Source organism: Strix uralensis, chromosome 1 (genome assembly GCF_047716275.1).
Source record: "Strix uralensis isolate ZFMK-TIS-50842 chromosome 1, bStrUra1, whole genome shotgun sequence".
Taxonomy (NCBI): domain Eukaryota; kingdom Metazoa; phylum Chordata; class Aves; order Strigiformes; family Strigidae; genus Strix; species Strix uralensis.
In genome coordinates, this window is record NC_133972.1 from 123,530,795 (window position 1) to 123,553,284 (window position 22,490).

The window sequence follows — 22,490 nt, forward strand, 5'->3', positions numbered from 1 at the left end:
ACAAATAAAATTTTATCTTTATAAACCCGTAGGAATATGAAAGCCTGGCTGCTCAGCTGGATGGAGCAAGGAAGGATATGAATGAAAAGCTGACAAATAGCTCCTTATCAGCAAGCAAAGAACCACTGGTGGTGAGGGCTGAAGAACATGCCAAGTCTTTGCAGGCCTTGGCAAAACAGCTGGAAGAGTACGTTGCCGTTCCTGTAAATGAGACTTTTTGTACATAACATCCATGGTTGCAGTGCTCAGTCTGTAACTTCACTTGCTTTAATGATCATTTGCAAAGTTAAAAAGAAATTTGCTTTGTCTTTTTCTGCTTCTTCATGATGTACAGATGTTTTTCTTTCTTTTTTCCCCACAAACCAGGTTTTCCTGTATTTTCCTGGGTTTTTTTCCCCAGAAATGGGGAATAATACAGGTCTATATTACTGCACTAACACTTCATTAACGCCTCACTAACAAGAGAAGATCCTCATGTACAGAGTAGGAAGATGTACAGAATATCTTTTTTGTAGTGTTATTTCCTGTACTCATACTCAGGGACACTTTCACGATGTCAGTGAATTGGGCCAAATAATTGGAAGAAGTGCTATCCTGACAGTCTTCAGATGCACCTGTTCAGCATTAGTGAGGAAAAGACTTCCTATAGTTTTCTCATTCTTCAAGGAATCTTCTAGAAAGGCAAAAATATGATAAACTTGATATGAATCAAGTGTTTCTCTCTCCATTACTTGTACTTTACCTTGGAATTATGAGTGAGGTGTTGGAGGCCTTCTATGGTACATCAGAACAAAATGAAAAAAGTGAAATCCTGATACTTTTTTTTTCCTATGCAAATTGTTTGCATTTTGTCATTATACCAACTAGAAACTCTCAAAAAGTTAAAATCCAAAATACCTAACTCAGCTTGAAAATTCTTGGTTAAAAAACTTTTTCATTAATTTTTTGTTAGTTTTCAGTGCAATTTTTTTCAATTAAGAAGACACTGTTCTCACAAGTACGGGGCAGCTGATACTGGGCAGTTGCATAGCTCACAGGGAGTAGGTAGAAGATATTTTGTCTGTTGTTTCTGATTCCAGAGCTGCTGCGCTGGTTCTTGGGGAAAACACAAGAGGTTTTGTAGTTGCTCCACCTTCTGCTCCATCTGCCGCTCCTGTAGGATGCTAGAGCAGCCAGAAACCATCTGGAAGCTGCAGTTCTCTAAACTCTGAAGTGTTTTGAGGGGACTGTGATGGAGGTGGCTTATTGACCTTGTGCCTTGGTGAATTCTCACAATCTTCATCATTGAAAGACTGCTTTGGAGGCCCACAGTTGTGCTTTTCCAAGCACCTGAACTTATCCCATCTTCTGAAGAATCTTTTCATATTGGTCTGCCTCTAAATTTGATATTTTTGCAGAATGAAATTACAGATCTAACTGAAAAATATTTTCTGTATTAGCATTAATTAGAAAATAATGAGTTCAGGTGGATTCAGAATACTTGTCAAAGTCCACAGGCTTTGCAGAAGGCTGCATTTTTCTCCCTTTTCCCACAGAATAAAGAACAGTGCCAGGAAGGACGAGTTGGTAGGCTGTGCTGTGGAAGCTTCTACTGCCTATGACAATATTATTAATGCCATCAAAGCAGCAGAGGAAGCAGCCAACAAAGCTGGGAATGCAGCTGACTCAGCTTTATCGGTAAGTACTCATAAATGGCCAAATGGTGGTAAACTTGTTACAACTAGATTTGTTTTAACTATCAAAGTGGCACCAAAAAAAGACTTGTGTGTCTTGGCATGCCTTATTTGTCTGTGGCCATTATATGAGCTGCTATTCTGCATGTTCATGAATTAGTCTTGGTTCAGCACTAAAGCTAGCCTTTCTGATGAGGCTGTCCATATGAATGCTAACTGTTCCCTTCAGTGCAAAATAGAGATCTGCGTAAGGCAAGCCCAGTAATCACTGAAGGTGACTTCAGGTATTCTCTTTCACTTTGTACTAGTAATACCCCTGAACTCTTCAGCAGAGGAATAATATCTAACAACTGTGTGCTAGTAATTTCTTCTGAATGCCCCAAAATCTATCAGAAGTTTGCTAAAGACCAAGGTTGTATTATGCTTAAATTAATCTTGATCATTGTTATTTAAGGTGGTGTTCTTCACACAAAATCTCTGCCCTTGTATAGTTGGTTTTTTTTAAACTGGATTGGGCCATCTCTTTTACTCTTTAAATTTTAGTATATTCATTAAAGCAGTCTTACAGTACTGTGCTTCTATTACCAGACTGTGAAGAGAGACGACCTATCGGGAAAAGCTGCAAAGTTAAAAACCGAGAGCAGTACACTGTTGAATCAAGCACAGGAAACTGAAAGGACATTGCAAGGTACCAAGAAAGAAAGTGATGGTAGAAATGTTGGCACAGCATGACAAGCTTTCATTGAACAATGAATTTTCACAGTTCAGCAACGCTCTGCAGCACATATTTAACCAGAAGAGACTAGTTCCATTACAATGGGACATCTTGGGATGGTTATTTCCAATGGCAAAAAGGCGAGAAAGTGGATTTCATACCTCTGCTATGCTGTATACCTTTGCAATACTCCTGTCCAGCAAATCCTTAGCCTTGTACTTGTTTTGCAGTGCAAATACTCATTCAGCGCTCAGTGGCAACACGAGCTGTGCAAGAGTGCAGACTGGTGCTGCCGCACTACCTGTCCAACAGAGAGGTGATATTTCTCTGTAAAATTCATACAGGGCATTCACTGTTTTGCAGCTATTGGTCCAACCCTTGAAGACATAAAACAAAGACTTGGTGTCGCTGATGGAAAGAAGAATACACTGCAAATTGATCTTGTCACTCTTCAAAATAATCTCAATGGGATAAACAGAGGTCAGTTACTTACTGATTTCTATTTTGCCTCTTTCATCTATTACTATAAGAATCTGCACATGCATTTGTGTATATTTCAGATGATATCGACAGCATTATCACCAGTGCAAAGACCATGGTAAAAAGTGCTGAGGATGTCACAACTAATGTATTGGATGAACTGCTCCCAATTCAAGTAGATGTGGAAAAAATGAAGAGTACCTATGGAAGCACACAGAGTGCTGGCTTCAGTAAAGCACTGATAGAGGCAAACAATTCAGGTATTGCATGTGCTATCTGAGACCTACCAAGTCACTGTTAGTGGACATGGTCAATTTTGCAGCAGAAGTTTTAGTCATCCAAAAGTTAGTCCCCTAGCCTAAGCTAGTATTCTGAGCTTCCTTTATTGACAGCAGAAAGGGACAGGTACTGCAGAAGGTGATTCAGGCCATCGTGTGGTACATGTTAAAAGCTGATACCAGGACTGGTCTCTAAAGACTCGGAGGCCAGTGACTAGCAGGGTTCTTCAGGGTCCAATCCTGTTTAACATTTTCTTAAAGATCTGAATGATAGGGCAGACTGCACCCTCAACAAGTTTGCTGAGGACGCAAAACTAGGAGAGGGTCATGCAGCCATCCGGAGGGACCTCAGCAGGCTGCAGAAATCAACTGACAGGAACCTCATGAAGTTCAACAAGGAAAAGTCCTGCACCTGAGGGGAAAAAAACCCAGGCACCAGTATATGCTGCGGGCGGCCAAGCTGGAAAACAGCTTTGCAGAGAAGGACCTGGGGGTCCTGGTGGGCACTGAGTTGAACGTGAGTCAGCAACATGCCCTTGCAGCAGAGGCTGAAACACAGGAGATTCCTTCTGAACATCAGGAAACACTTTTTTACTGAGGGTGACCAAGCACTGGCACAGATTGCCCAGAGAGGTTGTGGAGTCGCCATCCTTGGAGATACTCAAAAGCCGACTAGCCACAATTCTGGACAACTGACTCCAGATGGCCATGCTTGAGCACAGGGGTTGGACAAGATGACCTCCAGAGGTCCCTTCCAACCTCAGCCACTCTGATTCTGTGATTTTCTACTCCATTGACTAGAGAAGGGTCCTAGACAATTAGCTTGGGCTAGATGTCTGTCAGCTGAAATTAAGTGAAATAGATTACATACAGCCTGTGTTGAATACAAAATAGGAGACAGTCACAATCCCAAACAGCATCTTCTTTCATTGTTTCAGAAACTTCATTTGATAAACTGAAATGAGATAAAACATTTTAAATAAGATAAATACAAGAGCTAGCCCTGCATGTTATTGCAGAGTCGCAAGTTGTCCCTACAGTTACAAGACTGGCTTAGAAGTCATATTTAGAAAAAGCAATAGGTCTGGATTTCTTTTTATTTGCCTTTTGCATCATAGGGTTACAGTCTGCTAATACTTTCAGGTTTGGTTGGGGGGTTTTTTGCAGTCACAGGAGATGAAAAATTGTTTCCTGTTTTAATGAAAATTGAAATTTTCATAGTATCCCCTTTCTCCTGAAATAAACCTGTCCAGATACTGTAAGGCTCACTACTGAAGCAACCCTGACACAAGAATATAAGACATGCCCTACTTGGTCATGCCAGCAGTCTGCCTACTCCAGTATTCACTCTCCAGTAGTGGCAGCAGGAGATGCTACTCTGGGAATGCACATAAGCCTGTCCCCTGTCTGCTGTCCATTATCCTCATCCCCCCCTAGCATCCACAGTCACCGGATAATAATGTTGGAGAGCACATCCCTGTCTGTCCTATTTAATAATTTTTTCTGGACCTGAATTTATCTAGTATGTTTTTGGAAGTGCTGATTCTGTCTGCTTCTGCAAATACCTTTGGCTACAAGTTCCAGGAGTACAATAACCTCTGTATAAACTGCTAGTTTCAGTGAGGGCTTCCTAATATTGTAACACTAATGAAAACAGGTCTGTCATTACCCTTCTCACTGCTATTGTGTAGTCATATCATATTTTTGCATCTGTTGTCCTCCTCCTTTCTATCATCAAGTTTTTTCTTTCATTGCAGTAAAAAAATTGACAAACAAACTTCCAGATCTGTTCAGCAAGATTGAGAGTATCAACCAACAGCTGATGCCAATAAGCAACATCTCTGAGAATGTAAATCGCATAAGAGAGCTGATTCAGCAGGCAAGGGATGCTGCTAATAAGGTCTGTCCTGAACATTGCAGTTATGCTTGACCTCATTGGTTTGTACACAGCAGGATTTTTGTTCTTCTTCCTCTGTCTAAATCATTTTGTTAAAATGTATGTGAAAGACCAGACATAAATTTAATTCAACAGTACCACCCAGCACTTAAAGTAACTGTGGTGGTGGTAAGCATAATAATTCATACATAAAAATGAGTGGATGCAGTAACATCCTGCTCCATCCTCCTCCTGTAGAGTTTTTTTCCCAGGTCATCTCTGTAATACTTATTTGTACAATAGCCTCTTTCCTTCCAAGCTACATTGTGCTGGCTTTGGCAGCAGCGGTAGAGTTGGCTCTGCAGCTTAGAGGCAGGGCTCTCCACCCACGCATGGCCAGTGGAACACTGGCACTTCCAAAAAAGTTGTGTAGCCTCGTGTTCTCATCTCCAGCTGCCCCACGACGTGAGGAGTCAACTGTTAGCATCTTTTTATTGGACTGCCCTTTCTCCATTTAAGCAACTGCTATAGTTGCTCAATGGATAGTGTGGTCTCAGGTCCCAAAGAAGCATCCCTGTGGTCATCACAAATAACCTGTAGTTAGAGTGAATAAGAGGAATCTGTGACCATGGTGTAAATAGCTGTAATAGGACATGTCTTTATTAATATCAGTGGTACATTGTCCTTTCCAACAGACAGTCAAGTCCAGCTAAGTGAAGCATCAGGATATGTATGTAGACATTGAAATAATTCACAGGCTTGCTCTTTAGAGCTGCAGGGCATGTCCTTCCCTGTCTGTGCAGTGAAGGTAACAGTTATTTGTCAGAGGCGTGGTAAGAGTTGATTAATTGATGTCTGGAGTAAAAAAAAAGTGCTGTGTTAAGGGGTAAGTGTTGATAATACAGAATACTCTATTATCCAGTCTGTTTCCTAATTATATTGTTTGGTAGGGTCAGACTCCAAATCTGTAGTAATTGATGGCTGTAACAGGACTAGGATATGTAATAGATTACTTTGCAATTAAACACAGCAGTGAAATAAGTAGAAATAGTAACAATAGGTAATTACAACGTACTGAGTTTTGTTGTTCTTAACAGGTTGCTATTCCTATGAGGTTCAATGGCAGCTCTGGTGTAGAGGTTCGACCTCCAAGCAACCTTGAAGATCTGAAAGGCTATACTTCACTTTCTTTCTTTCTCCAAAGACCTCAGACAAGATTAGACATCCCCCAGAGGGCATCAAATAAATTTGTACTATACCTGGGTAATAAAGATGTAGGTATATTTTGAGATTTAATCTGATTTTTAGAGCAGACAATGCACTTTGAGAAATGGATGGGAAATTGTTTATTTTGACTGAAGTTCATAGCTACTGTTGGCCCATTTCTTTATAATTGCCATTATGGGATGGCAAAAGTGTTTTGTGAAGAATAATTCATTCCTTCACTGGCAGAGTAACTTATTGGGTGACTGACTGCTTTGCCCCTTGATCCTTTGCTGTTTTGTTCCTTTGGAAGTTACTTCTCAGTCATGGATACCATCATACAGTCTTGTTAGAAGTGTCAGGTTTTGCAGTAGTCAGCGCAAACTCAGCCCAACTCCTGCCTCAGAGCTTTGACTCTTTTCACGATATAAGTCACTGTGAGTTTCTCCGTTGGTTAAAAAAAATGATCATTTTGGTTTTAAAATTCAGCCCCTCAGCTCTTAATTTCTTTCTCTTCTGAATATGCAGAATAGTACAGACCTGCTTGTGCATTCAGGCTTGCTCAAGCACCATCAAAGATTTAAAAAATTTCCTGTGTGCAGTTCGTAACTATGTGTCTTTAAGTCCTGTTATCTGACAGCAGCTGTATCTGTGGTGAGTCTTGTGCATACACAGAAATCTGTTTAAAGGTAGTTGTTCTACACTGGATTTCACCTTTTTATCCCCTGAATATCTGTCCAGGGTACTGTTGACACCGTTTTAATTGTTACTTGTGAAATGTGGTATGTTGGAGAAATACAATGTGAGTTGTTTTGGGAAAATGCTTCCAGTCACCTCAGTAGGAACCATTGTCTTTGAGTGTTATTCAAAACATCTTTTTTATTGTGCAGAAACTAATTTTTAGTAAAGGTGTCATGTTTTCATGGCTTTAGCCAGGAGATGTTACAAATGTGAAAATTATTTTAGCTACTATTGTTATAAAAATAAAAAGCCACACATGACTCTTCAATAAATTTATAACTATATGCACTGAATCAGTGCAACGCATTATTCATTGGATGAGTGCAACATGTAAGATTACAGTGTTTTCTTCCCAGAAGATAAACTTAATAACAATCTTCATCATATAGGTGGGTGGATTTCTTATGACTCATGCACAGTATGATGATGTCTCTGAGGAAGTGCTGCTGTATTTTTACCTTCATTAACATTAATCATTTATTAATGATTATTTGCTTTGCTATTCTTAGGCCTCCAAGGACTATATTGGTATGGCTGTGAAAGATGGTCACCTCACTTGTGTCTATAACCTGGGAGATGGTGATGTAGAAATAGATGTGCAGCCGTTTGTGACTCAAAGCGAAACTGAGGATGCCATTATGGATCAAGTTAAGTTTGAAAGGTATAAGATCCACAGTGCACAACAGTCTTTTCCAAAACCTGTTAAGAACATCTTTTATTAGTGTGATGTGATATTTTGCCTGTCTGTTTTGGTTTTAGGATTTACCAGTATGTAAAGCTGAATTACATCAAAGGAGCAACATCAGCTTCTCCACAGTATGAACAACCTTTGAATGCAAGCAGTGGAGGCAGCGACACTCTGCTAAATCTTGATCCCAGCACCGTTGTCTTTTATGTTGGAGGATACCCACCAGATTTTAGGGTACAAAGAGTTGCTTGGTCTTTTAAAGAGATTTCTGTGTTAATCATTCTGTTGTTCTTACAAGTAAAGATTGGAACTGGCAGTCTTTCAAAGGCTGTGTAGAAGTTTGTCCGTGTCAGTAGGAATAGGTGGGATGCAAGGAGATGCTCCTTCCTAAAGAAGCTGCCTGGCTTGTAGTATGCTAGAACTCAAAGAAGGGAGCATGGTGGTATTTCATCTGCCAAGGACAGCATGAAACCTTTCCAGTCCTGCTAAATACTATTCCCAATCCATCCATATGACTCTGCTTTAAATTGTGCTGCAGTACTCCTGGGGTGGTATCAGATGGCTTGGGTATTATATACAAAGATACATTTTATGATATTTAGAATGTCATATTCTATTTGAAGTAAGTCTTAGAAGTTACATGTCAATGTAAAATTTTGTCAATTGATGGAATATTTTTGATGACACTATTTTGTAGCCTCCAGGTAAGCTAGACTATCCTCATTATGAAGGCTGCATTGAATTAGACAGCCTAAATGAGCATATTATCAGCCTTTACAACTTCAAGAGGACATTTAATCTCAATACCACTGAAGTGCAACCCTGCAGAAGGTATGATATAAACACAGAAGTGTTTCACAGTTCTGTGATTTTATCATTATAAATTCTTGTCTTTTCACATCCAGAAGAATAACCACTGTGGCTAAACTGGTGATTTTTTGTTTAACTCTTGGTCATCACTACATTTCTTAGAGGAAATCCCCAACGTTGGCATGATTCCCATCTATGGCAATCTCAGTCCACTGGCCAACAATTTAAATGTTATAATACTTAGACACAATTCATGGATTAATGTATTCAGCCCCTTTATAAAGTAAATATTACATTAAGTGCAAAGAAGTCAGTCACTAATCATTTCCTCTCTAAAGACCATATGCGAATCCAACAGAAGCAGTGGAAGGTTTTCTCTTTACTTGGGTTAGATCAGAATTTGGCCCTATTAGTGGCCCTGTACCAAATGCTTTAACGTAAGCTTTTTAAAAATTATAAGGACAGTAAGTTCACATCTTAATAATTTTTGCTGTTATATATTCACATCTGTGACACTGAATTATTATAGGTATAAAGAAGAGACTGACCAAAGCTATTTTGAAGGCACTGGTTATGCCAGTGTCACATTGAAGGAATCAAATACCCACAGCCGAGTACGCTACGAGCAGACAATTGAGACCACTGCAGATGAAGGCATCGTGTTTTTTGCAGCAAATGGGGTAATTTGTGGAATGCTTCTGTCTGTTTTGTGGTCCAAGAACATTTTTTAAAAATTTGCTTACTTGAGAACCTGCTAGATTTAGTAATAACTGTAAGGAAATTTCTTAAAAGTGTTATTTTTGTCTGTGTGGCAGATTAGTAGATTCTGCTGTATGTTTAATGTCGTATGGTTTAGTTTTAGGCAGTCCTGTGAGGAGCAGGGAGTTGGACTCGATGATCTTTATGGGTCTCTTCCAACTTGAGATATTCTATGATTCTGTAATCATAGAATATGAATACTCACTTTGTCCAGGCTGAGAAAAAAAATCATTCCAAGTAGCTTCTCCATTAGGCCATGCAGAGAATTCAGAACTGGGGGTGGGCAGGGAGAATGTAATTTGAATCAAACCAATTTTGAAATACTGAAATCCTCCAAAAGTGGAAGTGCACTTTTCCCAAATCTACATATGGGTGGTAACAGAGTAAGGAAGAATTTAGAAAGTGACATGGTGACTTATACCTGTAAAGGTGCTCAAAACAGCAGTGATACTACTTAGCTAATAATATTACAGGCATGTTTGCAATCACTGTGACATGTTCTAGATAATTTCTCAATGCTGTAAAAAGTCAGTAGACATCTTGAAATGACAAAAAGTCCTCTAGAGATTTGGAGAGTACATCTGGAGCTGGTGCCAGATCTGTTTATAGCAGTTTAAAGTAATTATGGTTGATTATTATAAGTTTTAGTCTGCTTTGTGTTATCTTTTCCCCCAAAAGCTTTATTGAAACAACTAGATCATTTCATTAAAATGATTCACATGACAGTGAAGTATATGTGAAATGTTGGCAGTTTAACTGTGGTGGCGTTTTTTTTCTTACTGCAGGATCAGTTCATCAGTGTGCTCATTAAAGATGGTCATACAGTTTTTAGATACAAAGTTGACTCTGAGCCTCCAAAAGAAATAGAAACCAATGCAACAGTAAATGATGGAACATATAAACAAGTATGTAATTTTAAACTATCAAATGATCATTATTTGTAAAAATACACATCAGCTGAAACTAAACATCTTGTTGTAAAGTTTAGTTGTAAAGTTTTCCTTTGGTGTTGTGGGGATCATGCTGCTGGGGATTAGTTTGGGTATGTGAAAATTAATCTTTCTACTGTCACGCTTTCTTGTGAATAAGTTCAGTTTTAACAGAAAAACCACCAAAGAAAAAAACTCTGTGACAGAGCATTGCTTTATTTAGAGAGCATTGCGTACATTGCAATTATTAACATTATTTTAATACTTAGATTAGTGTTTTCACCACCTAAGAGTTTATTTCTTCAGGCTGGGCTGATCTTTACAGAGATTACTTTTTTGTAGTCTTTTCGTTGTTGCTTGTCTATTTAACTTCAGCCTGGCTGTTTTGTGGTGCTACTAGAGTGAAATCGTAAAGACATTGTTAAAACCATTGCCATGTTGATTCATTCTCACTTTTCCCCTTACTACATCTCTAACTAAAGAGTGTGGGTCACAGGGTCTGCTGGAGGGAGACTTTATGCCATACTGGGTCAAGTTACCTCCAGCCAGCTGACTGACCTAGTCTTTGTATCAGGCAGCAGATCCTGATTCTTCAACTGCCAATAGAAGGCAATGTCTGAATGTTAGGTGAGGTGTATTTTTAGGGCAATCTTCCTGAGGAAAATAAAACCTCACCCTGTATTTGGGTAGTAGAGCATTTTTCTTAGGCATTTGCTTTGGCTAAATGCTCAAATTTTGCAAAGTACCTTTGAACTACTGCAGTTATTCTGGATTTAAGGCACTAGTAAACAAGAGAAGAGGGGTGGGGGGAAACATTGTGTCCTGCTCTGTGGGAGTACTTTTAATCCGCTAAATGATTTTTGTTTCTGCTGAGTGTTGTAAGTCTCACTATTCCCCTATTTCAGATTCATTTGGTGCTTGCCCGAAGTAAGAATACTGTTCATGTCAGTCCTGATATTAAAGCGAACATAAATGTCTTCCTTTTCACTAAGTACTATCTAGGCGGAATTCCACCTTCTCTACGGGAACGGTGAGTAACTATAGAAAGACTGTAATGCACAGCTTTTGTATGGATACTCCATCTAAACTCTTTCCTTAGGCTATTTCTTTCATACTCTGTATCAGGTATCTTATGTGATATGAAAATAACCAGTGTATAATATATAATCATAACCTGTGATTTTTAGCTAATTGTGGGGCATTTGTTGAAGTGTTTCCTAAAGATTGGGTTTGATCAGCATGAAGTATGTGCGTGCAAGAAAGATTGCTTGTGTTCTGTTTTTCTATTTCTTATATTGTCAGCATTTACAGGCTACTATACTGGTGTGTGGTTTGAAATACCAGGCTACTGAACTCTTTTTCCTTCCACTCCCTGAAACCAGCTTTAACATATCCACACCTCCATTCCGTGGCTGCATGAAGAATGTGAAAAACCCTAACACTGCATCTGTTGTTTTTGACGAGACTGTTGGTGTCAGCAAGAAATGTTCAGATGACTGGAAGGTAACTAATGACGTTCCTTAAAAACTTCTGTTGGAGTTCACAGAGTCTGGTTTGTCTATAAATCCTGGACCATTATGTTTTACTTAGGCCAAAAATTATATTTGGTTAACATGTGATGGTAATAAAACAACCTGGGCTTGCTATGAAGATACAGAAGAAAGGAGACTCCACCCCTACTGTGGTAGCTTGCTCCAGCACATAGTCCACCCTCTTAATTAATACTGTGTACAATTGAGGATTCATATTTACCATGTAAACTTGTTGGCTTCCAGTTGCTGTTATTGATTAGGCCAGAATACTTAATACTACTCAGGATCTTCTCACCAAGGTGCTTATGCTTCCTAATCAAATGACCTCTCAACCTTTTCTCTTGAAAGAGCTAAGTAGACTCTACTTCCACCGAAGTCTCGCATTGTAAGGCTGTTGCTCCACTCATCTGATTGTTTTATAATTATTTTCTGTGCACCCTTGAGTTTTGTCACATTCTTTTTAAAATGGGTCAATGTGATGTTTCAGTGTTGGCTTAAGCACTGCTGCATGGAGAGATGAAATCTACCTTCTGCTTCTACTTACTGCTACTTACATGGTGCATGATCCCCTGTGCCCTTTTTACTGTGGCATTGCACTGAAAGTTTGTGCTCATTTGCTTTCCTTTTGTGGCATCTAAACCTTTCACAGAGCAATTTCTTTGCAGGCCATTTTCCTATGCAGAGGATCTGACCTTCATTCTCTCTCTGTATAACTTCTCATGTATTAAAACGTGTTTTGTTCACAAAGACCCAGGTATATTCTGTCCTATGACTCATACAGTTTCGGTTATGTAGCTCATCTGCACACACTCAGTACTTACGAACCATTCCTCCAGCTGCTCACTTTTGTGTCTCCAAATGTGAAAACTTTCAAAGCCATCATGTCAATGCAAACAGTAGCTGGAGATGAACAGCTCATTATACTCAGCAAGCCTCATCTCCCTTTATAGAGTTTCTCAGATCATAGTTAATGCTGGAGAAACCAACTCAGTTGGTCTGTTCTGTACTAAAACACTTTTTACTTGCAGTTTGCTTTGTGCTTGGTTTTGACTGGAGTCAGGCACAGTTATGTTGAGTAGGGCAGCTGTTGTCCCATGTTGCCTTTTCTTCTGATTAAAAGAATTGCTGAAAGCATTATTATCTCTCTTCCAGCTTGTCAGATCTGCCGCTTTCTCCAAGAAGGGAACACTGAGCCTGAGTGCGGCAGGTTTCCCATTTCCCAAGGATTTCCAAGTTGGCTTTGGCTTTCAGACCATGACATCGACTGGAACACTCTTAAATTACAATCTATGGGTATGAAACATATTCAACTTAGAATATGGGAGTGGTTCTCTTTCTGGATCAGTCATGTCTGTTTGTGACTGTCAGTTTGACATCAGTTTGTGTCATAAGTCTCAGGTAGATTCCTGTATTTTAAGGCAAGAAATGGCTATTATAATCATCTTTTGAGCATGGCATCTTGCATGTCATAGGCCAGAGGAATGCGTCCTGGCAATTTTTTCACTCAACCAACAAGTAGTTCGACAAGTAACTGAGCTTTGAACTTGAGCTTTCTGCAGAGTAGCACCGTGATACCACCATCCCAGTAATATAACTGCTGCCTAATACAGTTAGATGGAAATTTTCTCAGGAAAAACTGGCATTCTGCCCATGTAGAAATGTTACCATGATCAAATATGCAGAGGCAAGGGGTTGATTTTGGCTATGTTTCCTCAGAAAGCAGGGAGGTTCAAGCAGAACCCCATTCTTGCTGGCTGGAGGAGGTAAAAAATGAGTGCATGCCAGGCATTTGAGAAGTGGAGAACTGAATCCTCTGCTTTTTGTAAAAATAATTTAAACAAGTATTTTAAGTAACTGATATTTAGAGTGCAGAGGTATTATAAAACAGGAACTACGCTAATCATGCAGAGCTTGGCGTAATATCTGGTACTAAGTGACTAAGAAATACAATGTTAGTGTAAGAAAATTTCTTTCCCACAAGAGACCACTGAAAACTGTATTAATGGCAATATCAAGGAGAACTAAAGGCACTTCCATCTACGTGATTGTTCTGTTGGATTCTTTTATAGCCTAATATTCTCACCATCTTTCTGAGACCTGGCTTTGTAACTGCAAAGATGAGAGAGAAAGAAATCGAACTAAAAAAGAAATACGAAGATGGGTCAATGCATTATGTGACAGTAATAAAAACAGGCAACATGTGAGTCCAGTTCTTTATCTGATTCTTTTATGTTGTAGTTGGAGAAAGAAGATTAAAATTTTGCGTGACTTGTTCTTTGGGTACACAGTTAAAACTGGCCTCTGCTAGCAAAGGACACTGAAATAATGAAGCAAAAGGAGATTTTTGGTCTATGAACATGCATGTCAGTACCTGTGATGTTTCTGCCATACACCACTATGCATGTTTTTTATAGACTGTGTGAGTTTTGACTGCTTGTCAAGCAGGAGCTTTGGAGCTCTTCCCTTTCCTATAGCCTTTACATATGTCACTGCAACGTAGGTGGTTAAAGGCCCAGGGAAGAAGCTAGTATTGTGTCTATTTTTTCAATAATGATCTGTTATGCAGATATCAGAAGAGACAATTTACTGAAAAGCTCCTAAATTGTATTGATTTCTGTAGAACACATAAAATGATGTGTTAGTTGAAGTGAAGAGTTTTGAATGATTTGCTATAATTTCAGGTAATTATAATGTAATTAATCTGTGCTAGCTGTTGCTAACATGTCAATTGCACCATTTTGACACAAAGGATGAAATCCTGTCCCATAGTTGTCTATGAGAGTTTTTTCATGGATTTCAATTGGACCAGGATTTCACTGTAAGACTGAAGTAGTAGCTTCAACTCCTATTCAATATCTACTTCCAAAAAGCAGAGCAGTTTCATAGCAGTCAATGAGCACGTACCAAAAAAATCCCAGAGGTAAGGTAATGAAGCTCTAGCATAATTACAATATAACAAGAAAACACATCTGTAAATTTTTTTTATATGTATTTCATTTATGTTCATAACCATATATTTAAATTTCATGCTTACTTTTATTCACTTTGTTTCAGATTACGTCTGCTGGTTGATGATGAGTCAGCATTAGCATCAGTTGACTCTCCCAGAGCACGGGCATTAATCGAACCTATAAAATTTGGTGGAGATGATTTTGAAGGCTGCATCTCAAACATCTTTATAAAAAGGTATTTGACCTAGAAAGAATTTTGTTTCATGCTCTTTGTCCTGTTTTCCTTCTTTAATCATATAAAATCTCTTTTTGCTAAATTGCTTTTCTTCTACATGCGTGAAGCCTTCAGGAATGCATAACTTTGCTGCCCCCAAATATTCTTTCATTCAGGTAGATTATATGGTATCAAGTTGTCATTAAATCTGCTGTTCAGATGTAATGGAATTTTAGTCTGAATCATACCTGTTTAGTAGTCTTTTAATCAAAAAATGAACTCAACATAGTGAATTGGATGTGTCCCAACAAGGCATCCAAAAAGATTTGCTAGATTGTATCATTATAGCTACACAGGGAGCCAGGTAATGAAACCAGCAAAGCTTACTGACAGAACCAAAACGGTTACACAAACAATGAGAGCATATCTATAGAAATCATGTGCCTGATTTATGATGTATCTTTTTTCACACGTTTGGTTATTAGAGACATCTTACAGGCAAAATTTAGGAGAAAAATTGTGCATAAATATGTTCTTTAAAGAAAAGCATTCCTTGAGTCACAAGTGATGTCCCAGTGGGGCTTTGTTTTAGCTAAGTTTTGATAAATATTTATACATGTGTAGAGTTTACAAGAAATAGTGTATTTTGATTTGATTATCATAGAATCACAGAATGATTTGGGTTGGAAGGGACTTGTAAAGATCATCTAGTCTAAACTCCCTGCCATGGGCAGGGACATCTTTCGCTAGATCAGGTTGCTCAAATTATATCTTCATTTAAAGCACTGCAAGACAATGAAGTAACCTGTATATTAACCTCCCCATCAGAAAACAAATTTGAAAGATTGCTTTTAGTACAAAAATAGATGGAGAATTAATACTGTAGCTAGTCTGAGCGAGTGAATGGAGAACTGGACCAAAATTGAAGAAGTTCTAGTTCTGCTCCCAACTCTACCACTCTTCTCATCGAAAACCAGGGGCAACGAACTTCGTTGCTTTTTCTAGTTGTAAAGTGCTTTGTAATGTACTGATTAGAGATGCTGTGTACAACACATGAAATGATAGTATTACTTAATATTACTCTTTATACACACAGGAAATTGGTTTTGACAGTCTTTCTGATGATTTGGCTATAATACTAAAGCTACATATTAAGTTATGATGGGCTTTGCCCCTTGACAAATCTCATTAGAACATCATTGAGTTAGCAGGACCTGATGTTGCCATTTTTTCTTGATCTGCCACTGGTTATGCATAATTAACCAGCAAAGTTTTGTAGTCTGATCCAGAAATCGTATTCAATCAAGACTGCTGTCATTTTTCCCCCTTTTTTCAATGTCAATATTTGTTTGAGTTTTTTTTTACATAGATAGCTTTTAGCAAAAATACTTTGTTTAGAAGAGATGAGAACAAATCATCAGAGTTTTTCCATAGTCAGAAATAAATGGGCAGAACCAGGATAAATATGAATACTTTTTACAGTACTGAACCTACATTTTTAATTGAAAAATAAAAATCGGTACTTTAACATCAGGTCACTGGGAAATCTATTTTGTACAGAACACAGTTTTACAATATGTCGTTGATTACACTAAAGAAAAGGAATGCTGTGTCACAGCACTTACTGCTTTCATCACTCTAGGGCAGGTCAGCTCCCTGAGGTTCAAAATCTCGTTAATTATACTGCAAAGACTGGTGTATCCCTCGGAGCTTGCCGCAAATACGAGAACCTTGAACCAGTGCTGCTGAAGGAATTTAAAAAGCCTCTCAGGTTTAAGATGCTCAAGGTATGCTTATTTTTCCTGTCATCTTTACTCCATGTTGATGCGAAGGCTTTGTCTGCACAGCCGTGGTTTGTAGAACTGAGATACAGATGTAATTATTTTCCTTCCATCTCACATCTGAGGCAAGTTCTTTCTGTGTTGAAGTTCTGTACTAAACCCATACCTGTCCAGAATGACAACAGCTCCCCTGTCATTTAGAGAAGACTGTTGACTGCTTCAGGTGGGAACTCTTAAATGTGTAAATTGAAATGTGGGTTTTTTCATGTGCACGCATAGTAAATGTTTCAGTTCTGTCTTACAGGTACAGAATGAAAAATACCTTGATTATTTGAAAGCCGCTAATGTGCAAAACCACACTTTACCAACTGAGTTAAATGCCAGCAGTGAAGTGTATCTCCTTGGAAACATCCCCAACAGTTTCTTATCCTACATGTTTTCTCCACCCTCATCTACAGACAGGTAATACAAATGTTCTCTCTTCTCCTCCTAATACTTGAATTGTCAAAGCTGCTTTCTTTGGGTGCTAAGAGTTAGGATTTTCTTCTTGTTTATGTCTTAGGGCATAACACAAGAGTGGTTCTAAAGGTTCAGGCATTTTTATTCTATGCTAACATTTATCCAAACTGAATAGATTGACTTGGATGTGGGGGTCAATTACAGTGCATATTGATGTCAAGTCCTAAGCCTGAATATGTCAACTTTCATTCACATTCAAAAATGCAGGCAATGTAGAACACCGTGATTCCACCCAAAAGCTATTCTGCATTTCACAAATGGAGTTTCACTGGCATTTTTCTGGAGAACAGAAAGAATACGAGTAACAAAATAGACCTATATTTGAATATGCTTACTTTCCAATACAGGTTACATTTTTCTGTAGATGTACGGACTCGATCATCAAGAGGATTAATAGTTTTCATGGAGGAAAGGTCTGAGGACTCTTATATGGCTCTCCACATTTCAAAAGGACGTTTTGTCTTTTCACTTGGCTCTGGAGGAAAACGAATCAAAATCAAAACCAGTATTAAATACAATGATGGGCAGTGGCACACGGTAAGTAGTCTGGCACAGGAACTGTGGTGAAACCACAACAAGCATTCAGCAGGCATAACCTATTGAATTTTCAAGGTATTAAAAATTTGATTTTGTCATCTGAAGTTAATACCTATGCCTGAAAGTTCATGTGCTTCATGGATCTCTCTTATGAGAGAGTTTATAGAGACTGATGGTCCCAGCATGTTATTTTCAGTTTAAATATTTCAAAAATACAGTGTTTTAAGTTAAAGAAAAAAAATCTCCACTGGCTTTCAGTGGCCTTGTGGTTTTTCATTCTGTTACGTTTGCACCTTGCAAAGGTGGTCTGCAGCATGGATGGGAAGAACGTCCGCCTTGTTGTTGATGGTCTAAGGGCCCAGCATGGAAGATTAGCAACAAATTCTGCCATCAGCATTAAGTCACCAATCTACGTGGGAGGGCTGCCATCACTGAAAAGACAGGTAAATAATTGACACATCCACCCCCCCATGCTCCCTATGCTGCACTAATTACATGTGAAAGTGTTAATATGCAGGATCTCCATGTTGAAAAGGTTTGGGTGATATTTCCAAGCACCGAGTGAGCACCGTCTGTGACTGGTGTTTGTTCATTGCAGATCTCTTTCCTCACCTGTTCACACAGCTCACAGCTGTACCCATATGTTCAATGTGTGTTGCTGAGATGCTGATGACAACCACGTACTGTTTTCATTTCTATTATTCAAAAAGTAGAAGAGACCAAAGTCACATTTGTAATTCCAGGAATACCCTCTTCCCACAGAATATTTACCTCAGTGGACTAAGCAATAATCTGTAGAGAAGCAAAGGGATCCTTCTCATTAAGGAATTGTGAATGTAGAACTGGATTTTAATCTGCAATATGTGTGGTTCCTATTACTTTAAAAATTGGACAATTAATGATGCACAGCATTTTATAAAATCAGATTTAAATAAACAGCCTCTTAGGAAGGGAAGGGTGTACTTGAGATTTCACAACTCCTGTCCCGTTGTCTTTTTGACAAATCATTGGGAAGTATCTGTTCTGCAAGCAGGAGTTATGTTAACTCAAAACCAGCTGTTACTTTCATGTTTTAAGCTCCCTTTTAAAATTTTGAAATACCTTTTTCTGCATCAGAGATGGGGTTTAGGTGCCTTTAGTGCCAGTTGGCTTTCTACGGTCCAACAGTACAAAAGAATAATGGGTACTCTTACTAAAAAAATTGCCATCATGCTTTAGTATTCATGTTTTGCAATATGCTTTCAGAATATACCAGTGGACAGTTTCAAGGGTTGCCTGAGGAATTTTGAGATGAATGGAAAAGTCATGAATGCACCTCAGCAAAAAAATGGAGTGCTTCCATGTCTGGATGTTCCCATGGATACAGGGATTTATTTCTTTAATGAAGGAGGATATATCACCGTTGGTAAGTTGTTTAGAGATTATGGTATATGGAATTATGTCTTAAGTGTGTATGTGTATGGATTTTTTTAATTTATTTTTTACATGGTTTTCCAATTATCTTCTCCTGTGATCATTCCTCTACCCACTGTTTAATTCTCCACAGGTAATTTGCTGATGGGCTTGGATTTTAGGGTTGTATTTACTGTTCGACCAAGGAGTTCAACAGGTATACTCCTCCATGCTGGAAGCAAGCAAGACCACTACTTGACTGTTTACATGGAAGGAGGAAAGGTAAGTACAGGCTGTTTCTGTTTCAGCTGTATTGCCCTCATTCAGCAGGGGGAATTCTGACCCTGAATTCTGGACTTCTGTGTTACAACATTCGTCTGTAGATGTAACATTAAACAACTTCCTCAGAGTTGTTTAAAACCATCACATGGAGAACTGAGTGTTTAACTGGTCTCAGTGCCTATGTTAGCAGCTTCCATTGTGTGCACACTAGTTTGCACATCCTTTCTTCACAGTGGTCAGCAGCAGATCACATTCTTAATTTTCTCAGGCTTCTGAGCCTTTGCAAAGACCCACCCAAAGTGGTCTGGAGTTTTGGCCAGAGGCTACAGGACTCCATGGCTTATTCCCACTCCTACATCAGTCATCATGTAGGTGTACTGATGCAGCTCTATAACGACGTCCATTATAGAACTTGAGCAGTCTTGCTTTGTGTTAGCATCTTCTCCTCTAGTTGATGAGTGTATCATGATGGTGATTATTATCACTGTTGCTTTTTCATCATGTAACAGCTTCAGAATGTGAGTCTTGGACTACAAAACTGTTGTGGTTGCTGCTAGAAGGATGTCAGTGCTCCACAGAACCTGCTGTCTCATGGCACAGTTTAAACCAGCATGAGTCTACCTAACTTCAGAAAGCTCAGTTTTGCTCATCTCTTCCCAGATTAGGAAACTTGGTTTTATTATTTATCTTTTTGTCATCAGTTAGTTTCCTCCAGACCACTGATCTGTTTCAAGACACAACTAGCACATGGAAGCAGGGGCATCAACAGCTGGGGAGTCCTTAAGGGCAAGATTGACCACTTTTTTCAGCAGTAACTTAGTTTAATGCTGGCTGTCAGTGTGGACAGGATGCAACAGGAAGGAATAAAAGGTCAGTGGGACACCATCAATCAGCCTGATAGAAAGTGGACTCAGTACCTGACCATTACCAAGTTTGTTGTAACCAATAATAGTCCAAAATTGTGTGAAAGGCCAAAGAAATGTATTGCAGAGATTCTCTCAGGAGATACCAAGCGTGTAGATGGCTGCTTTGGGAAAGGAAAGTAAGGCCTAGTAGGAAGACCTTGTCTCGAAGAGTTTATGTCAAAAGAACTAACATAATTTTGTAAGACTGAGAGAGAGAGACAAAGGTATGTATTTATGCTTGTAAAATTTGTGAGATAATCCTCTTCTGGGATTCTATTAGGGAAGTTTACTTTCTTCTTGGAGAGGATAATTTCTGAAATATGTATATAATGACTGTGACTCTTAAAAGTATGTGAAACCCAGCCATCACAAGTTCACTAAATTACTTAAAGTACTGCATTTTTCTGTTGCTCTTTTCTTTGCCATGGTAACTTAACAGGTCATTGCTGCTGGAAATAGTGGTGCTGGAGAATTCCAGACATCAGTCATACCTGAGCAACCTTTGTCTGATGGACAGTGGCATACTATTGCAGGTACGTTGTATCATACCAGTTCTTCTGAAGCTTTGAAAGGACGGTGGGCACAGAGCACTGCAGCTCCAAAGTTTTATTAATCATTTCACTTCTGTTTATTCTGAGAATACTCTTTAGAACAATGTAAGTGTATTGTGTTAATTCAAGACTTTATAAAAGAGGAGGATTTGAGGCTGTATTTAGTCCCAGAGTTCCTAGATGTGTCAACCTGACTTGGAATTAAAATAAAATCTATTTTTCCTATGAGTTAAATTTCAAGACAGATGCTATTTAAAAATAGTGCCATATCTAGCTGATTCTTTAGTAGGGTTGAGAAAGAGTGCTCATTTACCTGCTTCTTTGCAGTCTCTCAGAAGGAGAACACAGTGCAGCTAGAGGTGGGCACACAAAGTAACTATACCACTGGACTTCCGCGCTCTCTTCCTAGACGTGTGCATCAGCCACTTTACTTTGGCAAAATTCCAGGTAGTATTATTGCTTCTTATTTTTTTCATGTATCCACTGGCTTTTTTTCCTTTCCAAAACAAAGGTCCCGTTCATGCATGTAGTCCTATATCATTTCCCCTCTTTTGATAGCCTTGCAGTAATTAATGTTCTTTAAAATCGTTCTCATTTTATTAACTTGATCTTTCCACCTTGTTTTTTGTAGCAAATTTGGACACGCTGTGGCTTCCAGTTAAAGATCCATTTTTTGGCTGTCTTCGGAATATTAATGTCAATGACAAACATGTCTCCACCAGGAGGATTTCAGAGGTTCATGGAGTAGTGAGTTTGCATGGGTGCCCAGCAAAGTAACTTTGCTGTTGCAGTAGTTATGCACACATCAGGTTGGCTCTGCTGAAGTGTGAATTCATGCAACATGGGTTCCCCTTTTACTAATCACCGTGTCACTGTCATCATGCTGGTTATTCAGAACAGCTGGTGAGCAAATGCATCCTCTGGATGTGGACTGTGCCAAAGTGTATTAAAAGTATTTGCTTTGATAAACTCTCTTTTAAATCCTATTGATTTCCAGGATAGTCCATTGTGCCTTTTGCAGAAAATGTAACTGTATATACCCTCCTGGGCCAAATTCTGCTCTCACCCACAACAGCATAGACTTGAGCAACTCCAGTGTCTTAATTTTGGAAATTTGCCTTAATGCTGGTCATCTTGAGAGCAAATTTGATCCACTAATATAAAGAATTTTATAAAAATATAAATCTCTTTTGATGTTTATACAGAAATGTACATTAATGTTAAAAGTAATAATAATAATATAAATGGAGTTTGAAGCACCTTAAGGAGTGAAACTCTGGGAGTTTGTTACAATGCTAGGAATTCTGGGGCCAAATAAATGCAGTATGTTCTTAAAACCATCTTTCTTGTTTGGTTATTTTAACCTGGTGTTTCTTGATGGCCTTTTTACAGGCTGCTAAATCCTGCTTGCTTTATGCAAATATTTCTGTACTGTTAAGAAGCTGATTTGCCTGAATAAACAATAATTCTAATCTGCTTATTAGAATTTGGTTATAAGAAAACCTCAGAAAGGAGTAATTTTTCTTGTAATCATCAGAGCCAGAAAGTCTCCTCCATAGGCTTTTTTTTTTTCTCTGATTAAATGAAGAGAAGTTATATTAGGAACAGCAGTTGCTCCTGCTACAGTTATGCAGCATGAATTGCAGGACTAAAACAGCAAAACTGTTTTCTTTG

At 38.7% G+C, this 22,490-nt stretch overlaps 1 protein-coding gene across 1 annotated transcript in view; it reads left to right on the forward strand.

Moving 5' to 3' along the window:
* LAMA3 (laminin subunit alpha 3) overlaps window positions 1-22,156 on the forward strand; it is a 119,517-nt gene extending 97,361 nt beyond the window's left edge. The window contains exons 51-76 of the mRNA XM_074879676.1: window positions 33-187; window positions 1,536-1,677; window positions 2,262-2,361; window positions 2,752-2,868; window positions 2,949-3,128; window positions 4,904-5,046; window positions 6,120-6,296; window positions 7,476-7,627; window positions 7,726-7,888; window positions 8,352-8,485; window positions 8,994-9,144; window positions 10,009-10,128; window positions 11,058-11,182; window positions 11,535-11,655; window positions 12,837-12,977; window positions 13,754-13,884; window positions 14,739-14,870; window positions 16,492-16,636; window positions 16,935-17,092; window positions 17,497-17,686; window positions 17,989-18,129; window positions 18,932-19,091; window positions 19,233-19,360; window positions 20,705-20,798; window positions 21,144-21,263; window positions 21,448-22,156. Coding sequence (XP_074735777.1) covers window positions 33-187; window positions 1,536-1,677; window positions 2,262-2,361; window positions 2,752-2,868; window positions 2,949-3,128; window positions 4,904-5,046; window positions 6,120-6,296; window positions 7,476-7,627; window positions 7,726-7,888; window positions 8,352-8,485; window positions 8,994-9,144; window positions 10,009-10,128; window positions 11,058-11,182; window positions 11,535-11,655; window positions 12,837-12,977; window positions 13,754-13,884; window positions 14,739-14,870; window positions 16,492-16,636; window positions 16,935-17,092; window positions 17,497-17,686; window positions 17,989-18,129; window positions 18,932-19,091; window positions 19,233-19,360; window positions 20,705-20,798; window positions 21,144-21,263; window positions 21,448-21,593 — 3,666 coding nt within the window. The 3' untranslated portion in view covers window positions 21,594-22,156. The remainder of the gene's footprint in view (window positions 1-32; window positions 188-1,535; window positions 1,678-2,261; window positions 2,362-2,751; window positions 2,869-2,948; window positions 3,129-4,903; window positions 5,047-6,119; window positions 6,297-7,475; window positions 7,628-7,725; window positions 7,889-8,351; window positions 8,486-8,993; window positions 9,145-10,008; window positions 10,129-11,057; window positions 11,183-11,534; window positions 11,656-12,836; window positions 12,978-13,753; window positions 13,885-14,738; window positions 14,871-16,491; window positions 16,637-16,934; window positions 17,093-17,496; window positions 17,687-17,988; window positions 18,130-18,931; window positions 19,092-19,232; window positions 19,361-20,704; window positions 20,799-21,143; window positions 21,264-21,447) is intronic.
* Window positions 22,157-22,490: the final 334 nt, after the last annotated feature.